General features: G+C 49.7%; 2 protein-coding genes across 2 annotated transcripts; one reads left to right on the top strand and one right to left on the bottom strand.

Moving 5' to 3' along the window:
* Positions 1-348: 348 nt before the first annotated feature.
* On the top strand, positions 349-16174 carry LOC115325642 (OTU domain-containing protein 5). The gene is made up of 9 exons (XM_029986357.3): positions 349-1467; positions 2878-2968; positions 5112-5176; positions 6554-6710; positions 9079-9227; positions 10271-10459; positions 11953-12163; positions 13022-13168; positions 14996-16174. Exons 1-9 carry the CDS (start codon positions 970-972, stop codon positions 15175-15177), a joined length of 1689 nt encoding a protein of 562 aa, XP_029842217.2. The 5' UTR covers positions 349-969; the 3' UTR covers positions 15178-16174.
* A 4325-nt stretch (positions 16175-20499) lies between these two features.
* Positions 20500-22370, bottom strand: LOC8040661 (nuclear envelope integral membrane protein 1). The gene has a single exon (XM_002400994.4). The coding sequence runs from the start codon at positions 21970-21972 to the stop codon at positions 20749-20751; it is 1224 nt and encodes a 407-aa protein (XP_002401038.3). The 5' UTR covers positions 21973-22370; the 3' UTR covers positions 20500-20748.
* Between the last annotated feature and the right edge of the window lie 2134 nt (positions 22371-24504).

Below are 24504 nucleotides of genomic sequence, written 5' to 3'. Positions count from 1 at the left end.
TGTGGCACATAAAATACTGGCATGACCGCGAAGACGTTACAGACAAGCTATATAGACTGACACACTGTTTACAAACAAGCACATGTTTGCCCACATGTGGGCACTGTGCGAGTGCAGAAACCAGATTCGCGTGAGGTGAAGCTTCTGCTGCACATGCGCCGTAGCGACAACAGCGCCATCGCAGAGGCATGACGTCAGAGCCGCGTGTTGGTCTGCAGGCCATAGGGCGTAAAATCCTGGGATATTACCACAAGGTGAGATTGTTAAAGCCCCTTCATGTTTTAAAGTTCCCAGGATAGATGGGCTTTGGAGACTGTCACACGTTGACGCCACCGAGCGGCAATGCTCGCAACTACAGTACCCTTGGCTGTGCAGGAGCCTTTGACGTCACGAGCGCGATACGCATTGCGCTTCTGCTGGCCGATCTTGAAGCGAGAGGAAGAGAGCTCGCGGCCGTGTCATTTCGTCTCCGTACTTAAAGCACTGGGTAAATTTAGTATCCGTACTCCTTTAAATACGCCACCTGCGTGACCTTAGGTGCATCGGCAATATCAAGACATGCTCAAGGACGTAAGGCACCATGTTCCCAGCAGTTTGGACGGAGTCTAAAAACTGCTTCCTAACGTTTGACTGAGGTAAGGTCGTTTGCGTATTTTAAAAACTTCAAAATACTATTTGCGTCATTTTTTTTTTGTAGTTTTAGTTTTAGTTTTTAATTACTACATTAGTTTCAGTTTCACTTTCAATCAGCCGAAGCTAGTCCAATCCAGTCCCTTGAGGCGACACCGTGACGTCACGGGACATTAGCAGTCGCCATCTTTGGTCGAGATTGGAAAGTTGGTGCAGCTGGTCCGTCTCACGGGGTAGAGCTCGACGCTTCGGTCTTCTCCCCGACTGTGTCGCAAAACAGGACGAGGGCCCGATGCGTTCGTAGCCCGGGTCCGACAGGCAGGCACAGGGCGCCCCACGATGACCATCCTCCCGACCAAGAAGGCCTCGCAGCAGAAGAGCAGCGAAGGGGACGGCGCTGAGTCGAGTTCGTTCCATGGCGACCGTCACTCGGGCCACGCGACCGAGGGCTACAACTTCCAGAGTCGGACTTCTCCGCCGCCCCGGTGGCCCGCCGCGTCGAGGGATGAGAAGAGACCGGCGCACGGTTCCAGTGCGACCTTCGATGAGTTCGACGGCGTCGACGGAGGGCCGAGCCACTCGAAGCGCAGGCATCGGGCCTCGCCTCATCGCAGCCTGCGCAAGGCTCACGGCCACTCGCACTCGATGCTCGGACACAGGGCGACGGGGGTGGTGGTGACCAACTTCGGCAAGGCGGGCACCTCGCAAGGCGGGAGCAACAGCTCAGCCGCCGAAGACGCTGTGTCAGCGCAGGAAGACTCCGATCCGAGCGGATACAATAGCGGCGACGAGTACGACAAGCCTCCCGAGCTGTGGACGGCCGAAGAGTTCAAAGAGGTAACACTCGTCTCATTATGCTTTGCGTATTCCGAGGAATCTCACGTCGAGCTCTCTGTCCAGACGACTTCGCTATGCCCCTTTGATGCGACTCCTTTGTTTATTTTGGCCTGTCGTCGGACGGACATAGTCGCTGGGCCTACAGGCTTTGTAGCCCAAGGAGGAAAACGCGCAGTCGGAGTCCGTTCTGACCAAATCTCGCACACTGTGTACCCTTTGGTTGCACTTTCTTTTATTTATTTTTGCAAAGTAGATGGCTCGTTCTTGCTCGTAGCGTCTTGTCTACATTTCCGACCGATCAGACGTCTCCTACCGTGCGTTCTCGGGAACACAAAGCATAGCTTGCATTGACGTCACGTCAGCTGCCATTGTGGCGGCCTTGTTGGTGCGCGCGTAGCATGCATTTCTCACCGCCGAATTCGCCTTTTCTTGGGAAGAACAGGTAGAAATGACCACCACTTGCATTGCCCCACTCCATGCACGAGACTCTTCCTGAAAAATTACATTAAAGTGCATTAATTTCTAAAACTCGAATAAGGCGAAAAAAAAAAAGACTGCTTTTAACGAATGTTATTTTCGGTCGCAGCTCAAGTCCATCTTCCCGTGTCCTTTTAATAAATAAATGTCATATTATCGGAGAACACCAGTTGACTTAATTGTGCTAAATTACGATGTAAGTCAGGTCCTAACGATAATTCACTCTGGAGTGTTTGCTTATGTTTTCTTACATATCACAGTATGATACAATTGCAAGTCACTTGTACACTTGTGCTTTGTGTATCACTTGTAAGAATGCTTCTTGGATTAGTTGCCATGGCTCATACGTAACATGATGCAATGTAACATGACACAATGTAAGCAAACTGTACCCTGTGAATGGGCCTTCTGTGTGCATTCGGCATCTACCTATCAGGAAACTCCAGATGCTCTGTGCTAGTCTTCCAAAGCAAGCATTTTCCTACAGCAGACCACTTGCATTTTGGGCAGCTTACCCTTAACCCCGTGGGAAGTTTTTGTATTTGTTTGTGTGTAGAAGCTACTTCCAATGGGTCAGTCACTGGTGTTGCGTGTTGGCACGACGACAAAACACGGCATTAAGCTCACTCTCGTTGCTGAAGTCCCACCACCAAAGTCGTATGATGCAGCATTATAAAAGAAAACTCGTTTGCTCGTTGGAGGCAACAGGCCATAGTCTTCCTTTCTGTCCGGTAATGTCTACTTCGAAGCAATTTATTTTTTTGCCTCTTGAGAGGATTTGATGGCACAGCACGCTGTGTAGGGGTCAGCTGGACGACCCGATTTTGGAAGCCCCGCTCTTTGTTCCATACTCCCATCTGGTGCGGTCTAGTATTTCTCTTAGCAGGTGGGGCAAGTGCAGGGACTGGCTGACCCCTGCCCGTTTGCCCGCAGAGGGAATATCATTTCGAGAAGAAGCTTCGGAAAAAGGGGCTCATGATCAAGAGCATGGGGGAGGACGGAGCCTGCCTCTTCCGGGCCGTGGGTCAGTGCCACCGCCAGCCTCCTCTGCACGTCGTCTGCTAACGCAACCGCCTGCTTGGGCGTGGCACGCCGGTCGGTCCCGCCGGCGCCGACCCGGGTCTGTGTCGGCCACAGTGGCAGTGCCTAGAGCCCCTGGATAGGCTAAGGTTCTGACTAACGGCACCTCAGCCACTTTGGTGCCTCAAATCATTGTTACCAGTTGTCTGGACCTTTATCTAAAAGGGTAGAAATGGCTTTTCTTTTTTCCTGAAAAACTGAAGCTGTCCAATACAAAGAAAATTGCTGCCCTAAACCATTTTCTGTGATTGTCTATGGGCATAACTCTAAGCATCCTAGAACACCAAACATTAAATTCGAGTGATGCTGATTTTAATAGAAAAATCTGCCACGCATGAATGTAATGTTTGGTTTCTTAGAATGCTTATTGCCCATAGATTGGGTTATAACCATGAATAGACTCTTGCAGAAAGGGGTTTAGTGCCCCTTTAAGCTGAGGAACCTGCATTTTTTCATTGTTGCTGTTTGCACTTACTCCGCATTAAGCATCAGAATGGCGGCGCCCACAAGAGAATCGGGGTGCCGATCTTCCAAGCTGATTTAGTGGCTCTAGCAGTGACCAGGTGTAAAGCTGCGGGCCTCCAGTGATGTTCCGGTTGCAGTCAGATTTTATTTTAGTGTCGCCAACTGGACGCACACTACCCCCGAAGTGACCCTACTTTGGCATTAGGTTGTACCGTTGCCAGGTCTGCCTCTACTCGGCGTCGACTATGTTGTGCTACGTTGACGAGGCTAGTGTAGCTTTTACGGTGCTGCAGCCTTGCACTGCCGTGTAAAGGTGTGGCTTTGTTTTGCGTGTCATTTGCATGCACTCTCGTTTGAAGGAGATGCCAAACGAAGCTATGCACTCGTGCAAATAGCTTTGGCAGTGTTGGAGCACTGCGAAAGCTACAAATAGTAGACACTAAGTATAGGGTGGCGTCTATAGTCTGCTGCAACTCAGGAAGGTAGGGCGAGGGAAAGATGGGCCGGGGAGGAGGAAGCAGACGGAACGCTGGAGAAGAGAAGGAGGTTTCCCCCTCTCTTCTCCAGCGTTCCCTCTGTTTCCTCCTCCCTGGCCAGTCTTACCCTTGCCCTACCTTCTTGAGTTGCAACAAACTATAGTACTCCCTTGTTTGCTTTATGGGGGAGAATCTGAGGGACTCATGGTGCCGAAAATGCACTTTAGGAGACTACACTGTCAAAAAAAGTCTAATTCGATGATCGCAGGTGCCAAAACTGGCAAATGTCCAGTCTATGATGTCACTGCTAGTTGTAATAGGCTTGTCTTGAAGTCCTTTGCTAGATGTGTCCATACATTTATTTATTTCGTAACCCATTCGGAAGGAGGTTACGAAACTGTGCTTCTGCCTTTTTGAGGCAGAAACACAGTTTGGTTGTGGCACTGTATACCGAAGATTAGCGAAATAGGTTCTGATCACATTATTGGTCTAGATCAAAGGGCGACAGGTGGAAGGCAGTTCCACTCCGAAGGGAAATTTTGGGGATGAACGACTGGTGGAATGCGTTAGCATTGCATATTGGTATTCCTACTTCATGGGAATAATTGAGGTGGGGTGAAACGGTAAAATGTCACGTGAGAAGTCATTGACAGAGTGATGGGTTAGTGGGAAATATGTTATGAAAGTGATATAATTCATCTACCTTGCAGCTTGAGGCTTAACTAGACAATAGGTTAGCAGTGGCACTTACAGTGCGACTATAGCTACAGAGGATAGAACAATCCGAACGACTTTGCGCAGCCCTGGGAAGAAAGTCGGTGTCTTTCATTTGGATTTTCCTCAGCATTCAGAGAGAGAGCATTGTCTTGGGCACTCTTGCATGTTGATTTTGTCCCTTTACAGATGCTTCAGCTGCCAGCGAGTACCTATGCACGCTGTAATGCCCCGTCGACCAATGGAGCCATGTCGAGTGTTGGCCTTCATTTAAAACAATAGCTGCTTAAGCCACTTCTGTTGGCTTTACTGTTCTTTTGTACATCTATTTTTAGCCAACGGCTTCTTGCAACTCCTCTAGGGATGGATTGTAGAGTTCCATACGCTCGCGGCATTGGGGAGGGAGTGATGGCTGTGTTTGCACCGTTGCAGCGGACCAAGTCTATGGAGACCAAGAAATGCACAAGGTGCTGCGCAAACTCTGTATGGACTACATGGTAATTCTTTGCTCCTTTGGCTTTGGTTAATTTTCTCTCCTCCTTGGGCACTGGTTTTGTTGGCTTAATGAGCATTGAGTCCAAAATTGGGCTCAATGCTCAAAGTTAGAAGATAGACGCCGAAAAATAACAAGGACGAGAAGAGACATAAACGCTGGCGCACTCGCAGCTAACATTTATTGAAAAAGCAAATCCCTTATATAGCCTTGAAAAACTTTTCGTCACGACTAGGCACGGTGTAGACCCGTTTCTAGAAAATCAAATTCTTTTGTAAATACGATTATTGATGTGTCACTTGTGCACATCTTGCCCTTTGCTTTGAGTTCAAAAGCCTTTCAATCCTCAAAGCTTAAGAAAGTTTTCATCTGGATATGATTTCGACGGTGAACCCAAGTTTCTGTCAACCTTGCGTAGCTTTCCTCCGTCCTTCCCAGGAACGGTCTTGCACTCTGGTCGGCTTGGTAGAAAGCTCCTGTTTTACACCTTAGACTGTATTATCTCCGACAACAAGATTTAGTAGGGTGCATTTATGGATTACCTATCACTCTCTTAGCAAGTTCGGTTTGGTCGACCAACCACCGAGGCAACTGGCCACCTCAGTGGTTTGGTCAGATGCTTTTTGAGAACGTAAAAAGCACTTAGAAGAAAATAAACAAAAAATTTGGGTGTGTTCGACAGTCGAAAGGGGCGACTTTTCTGAAAGTCGACCACAACGTGGGTGTCAACAAAGTTGACTCCCAATATGGCGCATCAAGTCCGGTCTAGACTTTTGCGTGCGAGTGCGAACAGCTGCATTACAACTACTCGCATTACGCTATGCCGCATCACGTGGATTTGAAACTGTGCAAATAACCCTTGGATGCTTCCGGTCCTGAGTTCAACTGAAAGTTTTGCAGCCTACTTCTCATAGACGGCATGTTGATTTTTCAGATGAACTGCACTATCTCTGAGAGATAGTTTGCAAGCCCATGGCGAAAGAATGACGCTTACAAAAAATGAGGAAATATATCCACACTGGAAAAGGGCCTTGTCTGCCTAATAGGAAGCATTCACTGGCAGCCACAGCCGTGTGCGTGACTGCTTAGCGCACGTTGATGGCGAGCTTCCACAGTTCTTTTGCTACGTACATTCCACACCATCAAGATTGCCGGTCTTAGCATCCTCTGAATGTGAATTCGACCCGACCGTGCACATTAAACAGCGCCCTCAAATATGGCGTCCAGTGAATACCCTCTATAGATGGCCCCAGTGTGATCCCTCGTCGTAAACAATCGCGAGGGAATGCAGTCGGTCGCGCTCAAAGGCAAATGTTGAAGCCGGCCTTTAGACCAGAGTTCGGCGAGCGCTCGTTTACGGACTTTGGGTTCTCTCCCCCAGGCGAAGAACTCGGACTACTACTCCCAGTACGTGACCGAGGACTTCGAGAAGTATGTGGAGCGTAAGCGCAGTGACCACATCCACGGGAACCACATCGAGATGCAGGCACTTTCGGAGATGTTCAACCGCCCCATCGAGGTGTACCACTACAGCTCCGGTGAGGGCACGCGGCCCGCACCTGTCCTTGTGCGTCGTCAGCGAGGGCGGCGGTCGTTGTCGGTGCCGCACCTAGCCGTGCCTTTCTCGGTCGAAGTTGGCTGCTCCGTCGCGGCGAATGTGACTTTCTGATTGAGGTTTTAGGACAATAGCGTTATAGGAGAATCCTGCGTGAACCTTGTTTGCTCGTGTTGGTTGCACCGTAGTGAGGCCTTAGGTGGGAGTGTTAGCAACTGAGCATGGCAGTTGTTTTTGTGATGTTGCATCGCACACAACCAATGGTAAAGCTGGGTTTGTGTGTGTTGGGGGGAGTAAGCGGTGCACTTGTGGGCTGCATATTGGTAGAATAATGGAGGACCTGTATATTAGTAGAATAATTGGGTGGGTCAGAGACCAGATCAGATTGTATGTGCAGTGGCATTGCAGAGAGAATGATGCACTGCCCCTAAAAAGGAGGTGCGTGAATGAAGAAAAAAGGTCTCTTGTGCATTCGCAAATCCTTCGCCACGTGTCATGTTGCGTATCGTTCCGACGGCGAGTGCTGCTGCTTAACATCTCCAACCGTTATCGCACCTTTGTTTGCATTTGATGGAATGTCTAATCCAAAGGATACTTTTGACCAATGAACGCCTCGGTTCTCGGGTTACGGATGCACAAACATTTTTGAACAATCACTCAAAGTGTAAACTGAAATACGGAGTGGTAGAGACAGCGGAAATGGGTGCGGACGTCATATGACAATGAGATTCAGTCTTGGGTCTTGTCATCGTGTTTTTGGCAGTAGATAAATGGATGCATGCATGCATGCTAACGGCTGTATCCTTTAGGACAAGTGGTAGCTTGCGCCACCTAGCCTAGAAGTCAAAAAGAACCAAAAGTGTGATTCCCTTCCTTGCCCTTCTAAGTCGATTTCTAAGTCTTCTAAGTCCACCAGGCAGTGTGGGATACTGACAGGATGACCTTTGAGGGATCGGGCAAGGAAACTATAAACATCACCCCCCGCCTCCTTCCACTGCTGAGGGAGTTGCCAATTTTCCTCTGGCCAAACTTTGCCGGCATTGCCCCAACACCGGGCCCACTGGGAGACAGGGTTGAGACTTTGGGCCGGAGCCATGCTGGAGGGAGTCCCAATTTTCTTTTGTCTCGCCTGTCCTCCAGCTGTGCTGGTTAGTTTTACTTCACTCAATCTTCTAACCTCCTCTTTCTGACTCTAATCCTTTTACAGTCACAAAGAGCCAACATTGGGAATCTCCCTTGATGAGATTCCCAGGGTTGACCGGGAGGTAGGACAACCATCTGAATTGTCTGTTTGTCCCTTTATCGGGTACTGGTGTATGATAATTGAGCTGAGGCAGGAAAAGGAAGGTAAAATTAAGTGCCTCATCTACTTCTGCATTAGCATTGCAGACTTGAAGGGGCTGTGCACCAATATTTGCTTGGAATGTTTTTCACTTTGCACAAGCTTACTGGCACTGGTGGGACCCAAGTATACTCGCAGGCAACGCCACTGACCAAGAATGCTTTGTTGTGGTGTAATTTCGAGGATAAAGCAAGCGTTTTTTTTCAATCTCCTCCCCAGTGACGATATTTGGATGCGGCTCATAGATCGGACCTGAGCATTGCTTGACACTTGACTTGGGCTCGTGATAATCAATAGCTCGAAAAGCGTTCGAGTAGTGGCCCATGTCCAATCGCTGCAATAATGACAACAGCCGAACCATAACAATGTCTGGAACTTAGCGCGTGGCCTGTGCCTTGCCAACCCAAGCACGTGGCTATGATCAACATTCGCGGAATATAAACTACTCCAGATCACGTGGCAGCTTGTTCAGGTTGCAAATTCAAAAGGTCAATGCTGCTCTTTTTTTTTCTTTTTGACTTTTATTGCGTTCGGTGAAAAACGAACGCGTGTTTCACGGGTCATTGACATCAGGGATTCGCTCTGAGCGGTATTTGCGCAAAGTACAAAAATTGTTGCAACAGCCCTTTAATTCAAATGAATAGAAAAAAACACGCTTAAGACCAATAGAAAATTTGTTGATTAAAAGGCAGTTTGTAAAGAAAAAGTGGTATTTTTCGCTTTGAATGTGAAGAAACGAAAGCGATAGCTGCAACACGGTTGCAGAATGCGGGTGGAATGGTGCTGTCATATACCCAAGGACAGAGATGCGACATGGTTCATTCTCATAGCCATTGTGGTTAACATCTTAGATGCCACTGACGACTGCCACCAGTGATCCGTGAAGTAAGTGAATAAGCGCAGTGGATGTTTCTAAGACCACCCAACAGTAGTGCCCAAGACGCCGGGAAGACTTCTTTGAACCGGGATCTGGTGCCGGTTTCGACGGTGCTTTCCGGTCGTTTCGCAGAGCCCATCAACATCTTCCATGGGATGCAGCAGACGGACAACGAGCCCATCCGGCTGAGCTACCACCGCAACGTGCACTACAACTCCATCATCGACCCGTACAAGGCCACCGTCGGGGTGGGCCTGGGACTACCCGCCTTCAAGCCTGGGGTGAGTGGGGGTGTGCGCTTTATGGTGTCCTTCCCGTACGATCGTTACCTTGAGACGGTTTTTAGGGGCAAAGCTCCTTAGAGGCTAGCCATGTCCGATGTCCGGCGTGGGGGCTCGTGCTCCTGCTCGTGAGCTCACGTGCACATGAGCACGTGCTCGTGTAGGGCAAAAAAAGAACAACCACATCACCACGTGGTGAATGATGTTGATTGGGGCGAAGCTCTGGTGGTGCTTGTCTGCGTAGACGGTGAGCCGCAGCATGCCGAGCCTTTCGTTCGTTTTCATCCATGTCAGAAAGAGAATGTGTGGTATGGAACGTGGTTATATACGCATTTGAGCATTTGTGCGCAGCGTGACATGGATGAAAACGAACGAAAGGCTCGGCATGCTGCGGCTCAGCGTCTACGCAGACCAGCACCACCAGAGCTTCGCCCCAATCATCATTGACCACGTGGAGATGCGGTTGTTTTTTTGACCGGCGGTGCAGGTAGTCATTTTCTAGGGACGATTCTAACCTCTTGTAAATGTCCCCTTACAACCACACGTGGATGACGGAAACGGCCACCGAAATGTACTTTGGTGACCGTCTTGAAAATGGTTCCCACATGTGACTTTTTGAGCAGTGAATTTCGTCGCTTTTGAAAAAGACTCTAGTGGTATTAACTTTATGGGCCTCCTTGCTAAATTTTTGTGACGCGAGCCGCCACCCTAACAGTGCGAAACAGTGTCGAGAGCTGGCCTGCAATGAACGATGGTGGGGCCCAATGCTTTCATGATACTGGTGGCGTCTTGGGGCGTTGGGCTCGTCAAATGCCGGACGCCCAATCCAACGTTGAAAGAGGGAACGCGTCTGGACCAAGACTCTGCCATCCGTTCGAATGCAATATGGGGGCGGGTTGTCGAGTCTCGGCACGGTTTGGGCCGTCTGCTGGGCTCTCCCCCCCCCTGCGGTGCAAAAAGTGCATGTTGCAAAAGATGCCAGTCAGGGCTCGGTTGGTGGGCTTCCCTGAGTGGCCCCTTTCCCCCCCGGTGTGTGCTTGCAGCATGCGGACAAGACTCTGGTGAAGGAGGCCCTGCGAGCCTCGGAGGAGCTGGAGCTGGAGCAGGCGATGCTGGAGGACAAGCTGCGTGCCACCGACTGGGAGGCGACGAGCGAGGCCATTGAGGAGCAAGTGGCCCGAGAGTCCTACCTGCACTGGCTGCGTGACAATGAGATGCGCTCGCGCAAGAAGGTGGGTGGTCCCTTCCCCCAATGGTGCCCTTGTGTGCCGGCAATAGAAACTCTGAAGCTTCCCCCTCCCCTTACTTATGGTAGAATCCCGTAAGGGTGTCCTTCCCACCAAAAAGATTGACCAAAATGTTTTTCTGGCTAAATACCCATAACATAAAAACAACGAAACATTGTTATATTCCCCCCTCTCCCCTTATTCCCGTCAAACATCATGTGATGTCCGACGGGAATCGCATCAATTGCACAAGCTGCGGCGCCGGTACGTGTTACAAGCGAGTTTGCAGCTGGTTCCTGCGTTTTTGTCCGAAGTCTGTGCGCGTAATATCGGTTTACGGCACTTGACCGAGGTTCCTCGTTTTTTGTCTGCTATCTATGCCCGAGATATCGGGCATTGATAGCAGTTTGTAGCTGGTTTCCGTGTGTTTATTGCACCGTGGAACACGAATCTGTCACGTTTGTGGTGTCCTTTCCCGTGACACAGGAGTTCGTAGAGAATTTCCGCGTGCTTATGCTTATCGTGTTGTGAAAAGCGAATTCGCCGTGTCCGCAATGTGCGGTATCAGTCTGCGTGTCACGTGGTATATAGAAGGGGCTCCTGTGTTTATAATTACTTCTTGATAAAGTATTGCTGTCTCATTTCCAAAAATAGCCTCATCTCAAGTTTTTCACCATTTATATCTATTTTGGGCAGGGGCGCCCTTTCGGGATTTTACGGTACACTTTTTCTGAAGTGCCTGAATAGGACGCACATGTCCCATGTACCGCAAAATCCCAAGCAAGCGCCCACTCAGGATTAGGAGATGGTTATGGAAAACTGTGGATGGGGCACTTTTTGGGTCAACAGTATGTTCAGTTCAGTTCAGTTTATTATACCTCAAAGGCATTTCAGATGATTGTCCTTCGTGTATTTTCCGATTGCTACAGAATTGAGGGGTGGGCTCTTATTGTAGAAAGGGCGGATGTTCGGTATTTTACGGCGTGTCCTTCATTGCCCGTGGCGGTGGAAGCCAGCAGAGATGTTGTTTGTGGAACGTCTCCTTGGGTGCCGTACAACAGAAGGTGTCTAAATTTTAGTGGCTATTGCTCTGCTGGGGCATTGAGATTTTTTTTTGTCTGCTTGCAGGTTTGTGTAGCAGTAACCTTAAATTAGCAGTTCTTCATATTAAAAAAATTAAACATCCATTATTTTTTTTTAGACGCATTTCTTGTGGCAGATCTACTTGTAACTAATGTGGTTGACTACTAAGCTCCGTTTCAACTTACGTTGGACCAAAACGGAGTCTACACGCCCATCCCAGCCAATCCAGCACTGTGAACCTATCCGACAACTCCGAGCGCCATTGCGGAGTTGTCAGTCACGTGACAGTCGCAATGCGTTGAATTGGCTCCGCTGGCTCCTAGTGTCTACTGCGGTTCATCCTAAGCTGAAACGGAGTATAATCTAATCTGGTTGACTACTTTGCAGTCAACTAATATAACTCCCATCTTGTGCAGACGCGTACCGCCACGGCGACCTCCAGCTCGAGCCTATCACCTCTCGTGGAAGGGGGCGGAGCCAGTGCTTCCTCCTCCCCCCGAGGTGGGACTGCAGGGGGCATAGCCATGGGAAGGTCCTCCCCCCGCTCAAGGGCAAGCCCAAGGTCGAGTAGCCATGCCTCTCAACAGGAGGCAACGCTACCAAGCACCAAAACGCCTTCCGAGAAAGGTCTGCTCACCAGGTCGCTTTTTGACGTTGCACTGTTGGCATAGGCTCATGCGATGGCCGACGAGGGTTTGTTGTGGGCGTGCTCAACTGGCCGGTACAGTGCGAATCGATCGAGTGGTCCCGTCTCACCCCCGGTACAGTGGGCTAGAAGGGTAGGTGTGGCAATTGCTCGCTTCTCTCGGCGGCCGAAAGTGATCCCGCACTTCGAGCCTCCCGTGTCTCTATCACCCTGGTACTATATCTGTATCGTGGTAGCAATGCCACAATGGCAAAAGCCAATTAATTCTTTGGAAATTGGGTCCCAAGTAAGGCAGAGCAGACGAAAGTTGCAAAAAATTGTAAGGGGTCACATATCCATTCACAGCCAAAAAATGCTCCTACAGATTAGAATAACATGCACAATCTGCCATTTTTTTGTTATTGTTAGCATCTTCTCATAGCTCCAGAATCCAAGGTGATGCCACTTTTAACGTCCTGATTATGCCGCGCTTTGTGGGCCTAAACCGCGAGACTGTTCTCCCTCGTGTGATTGTCTCGCCTCCACGTCCCTTCCATAGTCGGTCATAATAAGAACAGTGGGGCATGCCTTTAGAACACCCGGCCTCCAGCTCACGCTTCCATGCTTTCCGCCCTGCTTTGGCTCCATGCGCACGTTGGAAGTGCAAGAGACGCCGAAGCATTGTCAGAGGCAGATAGCTCATGCTGGAGGCGGGACGACCGAGGCTCCTCCCTGCTTGTTCTCACCTTGCGAGTGACGCCCACCATGCCCCCAGTCAGCCGCCTGGCTCACTGGTGGGTGCGGGGTGAAAAGAGTTCTTGCTAAACCATCCGTCTCGCTCTTGCGTGCCCTCCGAGCAGGATTCAGTCCCAAGGCCGGCAGTTCGGGCCTCTCTGGCGCAGTGCTGCAGGACGTGGGCGGGACTTCGTCGTGCTCCGCCCAGGAGGAGGGGTTTTCCCTGGTCGAGACCGCCTCTTTCCTCAACCACCTACCTCCCTCTATGTTTGGTGAGTTCTGCCGTCTGAGCTCTTTGCTCGGGCTGCTTCGTGCACGCTCGGTTGTTTGCAATGGCCGGTCTCCGGTCGGCTTCTGTGTCGTTCGGGCTACGACTTCGTCGGTGGGGGATTAACGAACCCTTCGCCAGGTCCTCTGTTGTCACGCTTGGCCAGGAGAGGAGTGCTTGCTATGCGACAGCGCTGTGATGTCGGGAGTGTGTGCATACAGACTGGCCCCCCAAGCGGCAAGAAATCATGCCACAGGTGCAGGCACGATCCTAGCAGTTTGTCGCAGCAGTTTTATCGAGAGACGAACGAGTGTACGAGGTTAGATTGAAAAGTTTCCGGAATCTCGGCTACGGGGCTTTTTATTGCAGAATATTTTTATGTCATTGTGTTGGCAACCCTTTCGTATGAAATGACCGCAAATGTCAGATTGATATCTCGAAAAGTCTGGCTTTGAGAGGCATTCTAATCGAGCAATAGTGAACATTTTCGCTGATGGATAAAAACGAAAATCTACCAGCAGTCATCAGATACCTTTATTTGGAGGGGAAAAACTGATCGACAACAAATACAGGTTGGAGGATTTTTTTCGGGAATCGTCACCTTCGTTTTCCACCGTGGGTTTTTGGGTTTACAAATTCATTTTTGGACGTTCCAGACGTCCAGAAACAGCTACCCACACCAGAAATTGTGGATGGAATTCATCACTTGGTTTTGGAAGACTGCCTCATACAAGTGTGTGAAATTGAGGGAGCAGTAGGAATCTCTTCTGAATGTGTTGTTCATATTTTACAAAATGATTGAGATTAAAGACACTTTCCACAAAATGGGTGTCGCACTTGCTCAATCTGGAGCAAAAGCGCATTCGAGCCCGAACATCAGCCGACAGTTTGCGAGTGTTTCAGGCAAGTCCAACGAATTTAATGCAATCATTTGTAACCGTGGACGAGAATTGGGCGCACCATTACACGCCAGAAACAAAATTTAAATCGAAACAGTGTATTGGGCATGGTGAATCAGCTACAAAGAAGGCGAAGACCATTCAGTCGGCGGGCAATGTGATTGCGTCAGGTTTTTGGGACAACAAAGGAATTTTGCTCAAATTATATTCAAAATGGAGAAACTGTCACTGGCCAATACTACATAACACTTAGGGACAAGCTGAAACAGGTGTTGTATCACCACGACAGAGCATGCACCCATTCAAATGCAGTCGCTCAGCAAAAACTGACAGAACTGCAACTCCAAATCCTTCCGCATCCACTGTATTAATTTGATTTGGCTTCCTCAGACTTCCACCTACTCCCGAAGCTCAAAATATTCCTGGCTGGAAAGAAATTTCTATCGAATGAAGAGGTGATGGAGGCTGTGAACAGTTGTTTTGGGGATCTAAAAAAAAATCACTTCCAGTAGGGAATCGAAAAGCTGGAGAAACGTTGGACCAAGTGTGTCGAGCTTCTGGGGAATTGCGTAAAAAAATAAAGTATAACTTAAGTCGGGTTTATATTGTTTTCATTTTCATTCTGAAAATTTTTCAATCTACCCTCGTAAGTGTTGCCAATGCCACGGCATCCAAACTCCTGGCTGCTGAGGCGCCAGGAGTCACAGCATGATTATACAGTCATGCTGGAGGACTACTACAGCAGACCAGCCACCTGCTGTACTTGCCTCCACTGTAGTGCCACCACCAGGATCAAGGCAGGCAGCATCACTATATTGCTGCCAGGCATAAACCGAGTGGCCTCAGATGATGATGTGGTAAACGCATCAGTTGGGGGGGAACGGTTTTGGCAAGCGCAAGTGCTCACCGTGCGACGTGCTCTCCACTCGTAGGCCTGACGGACTGGGAGGACTCGGACATCATTGCCAGGGTGCTGGCCCAGTCCCAGCAGGAGTACCTGGACTCCCTCAAACGTGCTTCCGGCAACTCCTCGGCCTCCTCCTCTCCGGCCGGGGACGTGCCGGACTGTCGCGCGTCTCCAGCCTCATGCTCGGCCAACCCCGCCTCCAGCTAGCGTCGCACGTCACTCCGTCTCGCCGGAACGAGCCGGCCAACAGCGTCCCGTCGGCGGCAGACGACACGCCGATGAACGTCATCTCTCCAGGCGGTGCCTAGTGCGTGCTTCAAGCAGCCGGCGGTGTGGTGCAATTCTTCTCTACTTCTGACCTGGACGACTGCAGGCAGTGCCCACGTTTTGCGAGTTGTCTGCTTCCGGACGTTCGTGCCACGGACACGGCCCTTCTCTTTCTCCTTTTTCGGAAAGTATGCGCCAGCAATGGAGAGGGCTTTGAGGCGCCCGCTAAATTAGAAGTGCTCGACCGCAACGACGGACGTTATTGAGTGTTACCCGCTTTGGGTGCCAAGGTCGGTGCAAAGGTTGATAGGGTTAGAGGTTCAAGCTACGCGGTGGATTGGAACGGCCGCCGTTGCGTAGCCAGATAGTGACGGTGCCGTGGCTAGAAATTGTGACGCTGCATAAAACTCGTTGCTTTATCAAGAAACTTGACGTTTCTCTCTTTTTTTTTGTGCGCCGGGCAGTTGTTTGCTGTGCATGCTGTTTTGTGTTGGGGGAGTTACCTCGTAAGTTAAGGCACTTTTGTTGTATGCCTCATTGAAGTTGTATATTCATTCTGAAAATTGCCTGAACATGCAGAGGGACATAGATGTCATCTCGATAGCTCGCGTCAATGGGATATGTCGATCAAATTCTGCTCGCGACAGAATAAAACAGTCTATTGTTTGCTTCGGTTTGTTTCGTCGTCGATGCCGCGTGGCGGACAGTTCTCTGCCGTTATTTGCTCTAGCTCGTCGCCGTCTCTTTTTCTCTTTACTGCGAACACATTCCTTTTCCATTTGTTCTTAAACATTAAAAGCACTATGCACACTTTCTGCGTGGATGCACGTCGCTTATGGTTTGTTGCCGTCGGGTACTGTTTAAAAAAACAACCATCTTTGTTTCCAGATTGGACTGTCTTTCTACCTTCTGGGGCTGATTAAAATATTTCATCCGACCATGCCTCTTCTTTCCGTGGCCCAACTTCATGCGGCCAAAAATGTCAGCGGAAACCTATAGTCCTCTGTCGTCGGTGAAAAACGAGGTGGTATTTGGAGCAACTGGCACCACTGAATCTGCAGAAGACTAGCCCACCAGCAGTGTAGGTTTAAGATATTGCGTGGAAATCGATTCTGCTGCTAGGACGATCAAGTGCCGGAAGTTGCTTGCTCGCCCAGCCAATCAACAACCTGACTTTCGTTGCCTGCTCCCATCATGAGTGAATAAGGTCATGATCACGTCTTGAAAGGTTGACGTATGTCGAGTGGTCCAATGAGCATGTAGCTTCCACTGCCTTGTCAGCTTAGCTGTGAACCGAGTACAGTACAGTGCTCTGAATGAGGACACTGAAGGGGAATATGGGGTTTGCTGTGCTCGAGCTCCTAGTGAGACTGCACCCTGCAGACTTTGGTTGGGGGGTCACTCTCCATTCGTGGTGTGTCCGTAGCTCTTGCGTCTGCTGAGAGTTGGCACGAGTTTCCGTGGGTGTCCCAGCTGCAAATGGTGCTGGAGCCTGGGTCCACCTTGCCGGAGCCCTTTGTAGTTGTCGCTGTATGTGCATTGCGCTAGTTTTGCATTCTTGGGAAAGCGAATAAACTCTTTGACAAAAGTGAGACGGCTTCGTCTCTAGCATCCGGTGCACGCTGAGAGTTGTGCGTTTCGCTGTGGCTCTCTCGCAAGGGAGGCAAGGGAGAACTGAAACTTCACTGCAAAAAGATGAATCAATTGCTACGAGGCGAATATTTATGAAAACAAGTTTTTTTTTTGTGCTGAGGAAAAGAAAGGTGGTGTGAATCGGATGGTGGTCTGTTTGTTTCTTGTTTGTGTGATAACGCTGTGTAAAGGGTGTCCCCCTCCAAAGAACCTTTTCACCACAAAGGTAAATTGTGCATAGAACGCTCATGGTTGTCCAAATGTGGTGCTAGCAATGCAAATCGGATGCCAGAGTTTCGTAATTAACTGCTGTCTTATTAAGATGTTACAAACCACCCTTACTAAAACACACGTTTGGGAAACTCCATCGAAACCTGGGCTACTGGCATCCACCGAGACCGAGCTTAAAGGGGTTATGACACGCCAAAAATAAAATACTACATAACTATACTGCTAGGACCCATTGTATGTTCCTATAATCCTGCTAAATTTGTTTTGAAAAAGGCGCGATAATTTCGTGGATAAATCGATTTATATGCGGGCCCCTCGGAGGGGCAGATCCGGGCGGACCAGGAGGCTGATGACGTAGCCAGCCTCCAGCGTGGTGTCTAATTGCACGCACTCACAGACTTGGCTCTCTTGGCGTATCGAGCCTCAGCTTCCTCGTTTACCTTCCACGTTTCCAGCATCCGGTCTGTGACGATTACGTTTATGGCATCGATCGCCTTGTCGAAGTGTTCGACATTGATCGCAACAGCGATGAGAATGATTGCTATCAAGAGATATTGGAAGCTGTTCATTTTGACTGCGACCCGCTGGCGACGAGCTCCAGCGACGACGAGTTCGCCGTGGTCACCGTCGTCCGGGAATGTCTCGCAGGCGCATGCAGGCTGGACGGTCAACTGGCCGTTGGGCGAGAGCGAGAATAGCTTTCAGTTTACCGAGCTGTTTGAGCGGTTTTGTTCGTACCGCAACGAGAAGAGCTTGGGCGATGATGGGGGCGCCTAGAATGAGAGAGTGTTCATGGTCACGTGGTTTATGGACACCATGGTGTGACTAACTTGAGCAGTGTTGCCTGGTCGCCAGATGAAAATTATAAAAATTCGTAAATTGAATATTGCAATTATCAGAGCTCTAAAAATCGCGTAACTTGGTGTATATACTAAGTAGCCTATGAGCATTACATTTCAAAAATAATCTATCCGTTTAATTTTCGTGTCATAACCCCTTTAATACATTGACAGCGCCACTCTTAATCTTTTTTGTTTACTGTGGTCACCTTGAGCTTTTAGGAAGCATGGTTTTGCATTAAAAACAAATGGACCAAACTCTTTGTACGTAGTAACTTTTATTGGAGTATAGTACAAAATGACGGGCGCGTGATGTTTTCTAAAATCTTTAGTTGGCATGGTTTTGCGGCACAATATTTTTTCACAAACATGTCTTAGCGGTGATCTCGGGTAGCACTTACCGACCTAAGCGCATCTTTACTTGGACGGTAAACCGCGGCACGTCCGCTTGGGAATCCGGGGTGGCACCCCTGAATCCCCATGTTTCGGTGCCAAAATGGCCGATTAAAGCCAAAACGGAAGTCGCAGCGGACTCTATCTCCGTCCAGTTCCCCCGAGAGGCTATTGTGGAGGAAATGGCGGCGTTGCGATCGCCATTAGCTCGATTCTCGAGTGTGGATCATTGCCACTTTTTCGGAGCAGGCTCTATGGCAGTTTCCCAACTGAGTGGTTCTAGCAACGTTGGTTAAAACTGAATTTTTGAAACTTTTAATGGGAAAACGGTGGCCGACACAGCTTGAAATACATGGAGCTAAATAGTGCCCGTTACCAGAGAAGGGCAGTAATTTCCCATTAAAATTTTTATGTAATCGCCTTTTGAATGAGGTAACGGGTTGTTCCGATACTTTCCTTGCTTGCGAATGATGTACATTTTTAGGAATGATTCTCGCATGTTATTTCACAGAGAGCTTGGTATGACTGCAGTGAGTAACGCAAAGAAGACTGGAATAAAGTTGCATTTCTCGCATATGTCGGCTGGGAAGGTGGTATGTGCACGCTTTGAAAAGACTAACTTTTATAACCTGTCATCGACTATAGATCCCTGTACAACTAGGGATCTCGGCTCACATCTGATGCGCAGGCTTTCTCCATAGCCACCTTCAAAAGGCAGTCGGTTTTCTTTTTGCAAGTTTCAAATAATGTTCATGGCATGCAAATGAAAACGCCTCGAGTGTGAGCGTGAAGCTACAAGAGCGATCTCCACGCTTTCATTGTTTCTGCTCGTGCACTCCTGGTGGGCTATGCAAGACGGCGGGATGAGGGACCTGGGCATCACTGCCTGCTGCGAATCTCAGCAGGCAGTGATGTCCAGGTCCTGCCTCATCCCGCAGTCTTGCATAGCCCCCCTGCAGTACATGCACTGGTCAGAGCAAGATGCTTGTGCTTGCAGTTTCGACTTTTCTCGCACATTAAAGGGGCCCTGCAATCATATTTATGCATCTACCTTTTTTGCGGTTTCCACGTCTTGGGGTTTAGGCAAGCCAGCGGGCACGAAGAAAGTAACTAAATATCAGTGCGTCATATTTTAACCAGAAGGCGCGGAAACCTCCTCCACCGACGAGGGCGACCCGCGTTGCCGAAAGCGCGCAACATGTGACGTCTTTGGTCCTGGGCTTCCTACTGGTCAGAGCCGCTAAAAGCTTTTTTTTTTTTTTTTTTTAATCGAAATACAAAATATAAGTATCGCAAACCGTTTCAGTTATGTATGAAAGTAGTTTTTGTTCGGTATTTTAGATCAGAAAACAAACGAATCCAGTTTATAAAGTACGGAAACAAGAAAAGACTCGTCGACAAACCCGCCACCAAGCGGCGGAAAAACGGCGCATACTAGAAAAGGCTAGTGGGATGAGGCTCCGACGAACAGAGAGCGTAGAAAGGTCCCGGATGTATGCGGCGGCGCTGCGGTCGTATACCGGCTCGAGGATCCGACTGGTTCCGAGCATTCCGAAGGCTTTCAGCGCAGGCTTGGCTGGCAATTGGGCCATTTGGCGGCATGGCAGCGCGAAGTGGCTACCGTTCTGAACTGATCTTTACACCGTGTTTGCTGTCGTTTGTGGCCAATGAAGTGTTATGCCAAATTAGTCCTTAATCGCGCAGCAAATGCAATGCGAGCCACCCTGGCCGCCCGCTTCATACAGCCTATCCAACACGTGCTTTAGTGGCGCCCTCTCGAGCCGTCGACACGGAGTGCGGCAGCCGTGAGCGCTCGATGAGCTCACTACTTGTCTTCTAGTTCACGGCCACTCAAGCCAGGACCTACGACGTCATGAAGGAGCTTATTTTTTGCTTGTTTTTGTAATTCTAATTTGCCTATAACTTTTAAAATAAAGCGAAATTTGAGAAAAGAAAAGTTTCTTTAAGTTACTACGTTCAGTACGCTCAGGTTCGGTGCAAATTAAAAACCAGTAAAAAAGTGGTTGCAGGGCCCCTTTAAGTGGAACAAACTTCTGCAAGCTCAGATGCAGGGGCAGATTTAGCTGCCTCATAAAAGTTCCATTCACCTTGACAAATATTTTGGAGACCTTATGTACCTAGGCATTGCCAAAACAAGGTCACCAAATGCAAAAGTTTTCTGGGCATTTAGTTAAAAACATGTAAGAAACGCTCACACACGTCGTCTGTCGTAACGCCAAAAAGTTTACAAAAATAGTGTAAAGTCGGTGCTACTTTACGTCAAGTTAGCAGTAATGAGTCTGCACAAAAAGTGACGGCTCGTGGCACTCATTAAAATTAAAAACGCATTCAAAAGTGCAGCAATGCTTCCGCAGAACGGGCAAGGGTGCCCTTGGGCAGGTCTAGTCTGCGAGCTCTAGTCCTCGAGCTCGGTGAAGGACAAATTTTCGCTGTCATCCGACGTCATCTCATCCATCTCTGCTGGGTTGTCTGCAGAGTCCAGTTCGTACTGCAGCACCTCATCGTCTGCCAGGTGAGACTGTCCCTGCACAAAGAGAGCAAAGCGGACAGGGTCCTTGAGCTTAGTGACCACCGTCCACGTCTTGCAGTCGGGACTGGCGCAGAACTCGCGTAGCCGTGCCAGCTCCTTCCTTGTCTCCACGTCTGCCTGCTGCAGGTACTCGTCCTCCGTGAGCAGCTTAACCTCTGGCGGGAACCGTCGTTTCCAGTGTGTCCTCAGTTTGGCAGACCAGGCCGCCGGGAAGTTGTACGCGGCCAGCAGGACAAGCACCACGGCGCCGGTCACCTCCCGCAGCTCGGAGGACAGGAAGATCAGGCCGAGGGACAGCAACTGTAGGGACCACTGAAGCAGGTCCAGCGTCCTCGGGTGACTGGGCGGTCCCAGCCTGTAGCAGACGCCGAAGCTGACTAGAGCGGACACGGCCACGTAGCCCGCCAGGAGATGCTTGTACTGCTCGAGCACGTCGTACAAGTTGGACCAGAGCAACTGGAGGACGTAGAGCACGAGCGACCACCCGAAGAAGAGGACGCCGTAAGCGGTCGACCTGCGCGGCAGCAGGCGGCTCAGGATGAAGACCGCTAGGAGGAGCGAAGCCAGGACGCCGAACGTAACGCCCGCGGAGTAGAATACGAGCACGTTCCGGCATAGCGACGGGACGGTGAAGAAGAGCACGACCCCGAGGCAGAGCTGGAAGATCTTCCAGTAGTTGGCCTGGCGGACCACAAACTCGAAGCGGAACTCGTCGTCGGACACCAGTCCCACGCAGTGAGGCCGGAACGTCGGGAAGCCGATGGTAGACTGTCTCCAAGGCAGCAGCGGCATCCAGCTGGCTAGGCGAGACGTGTGCTGGCTACGGACCTCGTCAGCGTCGGCGCCTTCGAACAGGCTGTAGTGCTCGGGCACCAGCCTGAACTCGATGTAGAGGGACTTGAAGAGGGCCAAGTAACTCGGAGACTCGCCGGGGTTGCAGTAGATGACCAAAGCGCCGCTAGCGCCATCGAAGGTCCTCGACTCGTAGACGTGGTCTTCGAGAAGGAGCGTGCTGCCGTCGGCTGGCCCAGCGGCCGTTCCTCCCGCGCAAAGCAGCACGAGAGAAACAGCCAGGGCGAGCCGTGTCATCTCCTTGGATCCTCTAGGCCGTCACGCGTTATCTGCACGCCTGCCACCGAAGCACCCCCGTCCGTTGTCAAGAGGTCTTCGCGGTCACCGATGGAGTCGAAGGTGTTTCACGGCAGGTTAGGGACGCAGTCACGCAGTTGCGTGCGCTCAGACGCGTCTTCAAAAGCTGGCCGGCTGGCGCGGTAGGCGGGTTGATACATTCACGCTGTTCAGTCGTTCAGTGTTCACGCTTTCAACGTTGGCCTGCGTTGGCTTTGTTATCAGCGTGCTCGGCGTGTTGTGCAGTTATCTTTTTTCAAAGATAACGCAAAAATAAAACTATGTTATGTTTCAGTAGCACAAGAGCACAGTAGTGACAGTAGGACCGGTAGGACTGGTAGGACAGTAGCACCAAAACCTTTTGTATCAGTTCTTTTTTAGGCTGGATGGCGCAAGCTACCGCCCGTTATGAAGGATACTGCGATAACATTTATTTATTCAAAGGCTAAATGGAATTAACATACTTGACCTGTCCTTTTGACTGTTTAATTTGTTAATGGTTCAGTCGCACTTTTTGACTTTTTTGTTGTTGAATGGATATTCTAACGGGCGGCATCCTGCGCCACCTAGCCTAACATTTTGTCATCCCTTTTATTTTAAAATTCGTATAAATTTTGTCCTAACACAACCCTCTCTTTCCCCCCCTCTCCTCTTTTAAAGCGTTTCCATTGTTCCATTGCTTATTTTTATCTGTATTTTGTGCCCCTTTCCGATTTTGACTCCCTCTCCCACCTTCGTTTCTTTCCTCCGTTGTTTCTAGAGTTCTTCGGTTCTTCCCTATGGTTCTTCCCCGTTCGTAACAATTTTGACCCCTCTTCCCAACCTTTGCAACATGATTATGCTCTCGCCCAGCCAAGAGAGGTTACAGGGGTTACAGGTACGGTGCCTGGAACCGCTGGAACGCGTCTCCGACTGGTGTGTTTACCCCGTCCAAAAAAGTGGTCCCTCGATTTCCGCCTTATGACGTCATAAAAGTGTCATGCTGTCACCGGTCACGACCCTGGCGGCGTTCCAGCAGCTGTGGTGGATGTAGCAGACGCCTGTTCTGCTGCAGGTCGCTCTTCAGTTAGTATGTACGATCTCTATGCGCTCTTCAGTGTGACCGCAGTAGGGGTGTCGCGAACTTTTGTCGAACCAGATTTTTTGGTCGAACTTTCGGGGTTCGACTGGGTCGAACCGGTTCGACGAACCTTCGAACTTTTCGCCAGATTCGACCGGTTCGACTTTGTGGACAGTGTGGCCAGCCCTTGATACAAGCATGTCTAGGTTTAGAGAATTTTTTTTTATGCAAAGGGTTATTTTATTTTGTGAACAGCTGCAATTAAAATAAACTAAATCTAATCACTGAAGAAGTTAATAACTTAATTTTTAGTACTGTATTAACTAAAATAGCCAATCAGCGCTGCACTTAATTCATCTCTTAGCCATTACCATCCAATCCGAAGCCAATGAGCCAGCCTGACGCGCATGCGCACACCAGTCGAACCTCAATACAAGGTTCGTCGAACTCTCCACTAAAAGTTCGAAAAAGTCGAACCTGGTCGAACTCGAACCGCGGCCGGTTCGCGACACCCCTAGACCGCAGGCTCTGTGTTGCTCTGTGTGACCCAGGGGGGTAAAGGTGGGTGAGGAGGAGTGGCAAATCCCGTGCGCCGACATCCTGGGTCCCGAGTGAACGATAGCGAAAGAGAGCGACAGAACACGAGAGAAAGAAAGCAACGTTGCCATGGTAAACGCGGTAAACGCGAAGAGTGTAAACTCTCAGCAATATAAACAGTGATAATTTAACGTTGTAAACTAAATTCTGAGCTATTCTAACGCTTATAAAAAGCAATAAAGTCATTACGCTGCATTAACTTCCCTTCTGTCGAAATCTCGGAAATCTGGTGGTTGCGCAGTTTCGTATTCCTCAACCGCGCCCAGCCGCGCCCTAGCCAGTTTAGCGTTAACGCGAGGCCGTACATCTGCGCGCTATGCAAAAAGAAACCTTCGAAAGGAACGCGAGTATTTTTCCACCGGTAAGTTCGTGGATTGTTGAAGTTCACGAAACTGCTCTGATGATGTAACTAGAGCACTATATAGCTCCTACGGAGCAGAGTAGCGCAATCCTTTGAACCTCGTGTTTTGCCGACAAGATGGCCGACAGAGCGGCTCGGCGCGAGTCACGTGGTACTCAGGGTTCCAAGAGGCGGCCCGCCCTATGGGAGAATACATGGAGATCGATACAACACGGCTAATTAAAAAATGAACGGCGAGTTCACACTTTTCAAAACTAGTCTGTCGTGAAGTTAGTAAAGCACTAAACACTTTATCAAAGTTTTAATAATATCGGATGCGTGTGCAAATTTTGAGAAGGCAATTTCCAAGGCAATGGCGTTTGAAGCAGACGATTTTTGCTCGCAGCGGAGATGGGCTTTTCGGGTTGGCCGGAGCGGGTCACGTGAATGGTGTGACGTCGCCGTGTCGTCTGCTGCATAATGCCGCTCAGGCAAT

Source organism: Ixodes scapularis, unplaced genomic scaffold, assembly GCF_016920785.2.
Source record: "Ixodes scapularis isolate PalLabHiFi unplaced genomic scaffold, ASM1692078v2 PGA_scaffold8__174_contigs__length_109621045, whole genome shotgun sequence".
NCBI classification, from domain to species: Eukaryota; Metazoa; Arthropoda; class Arachnida; order Ixodida; family Ixodidae; genus Ixodes; species Ixodes scapularis.
The sequence above is the reverse complement of the archived record's forward strand: the minus strand, read 5'-3'. Positions and strand labels throughout refer to the sequence as shown.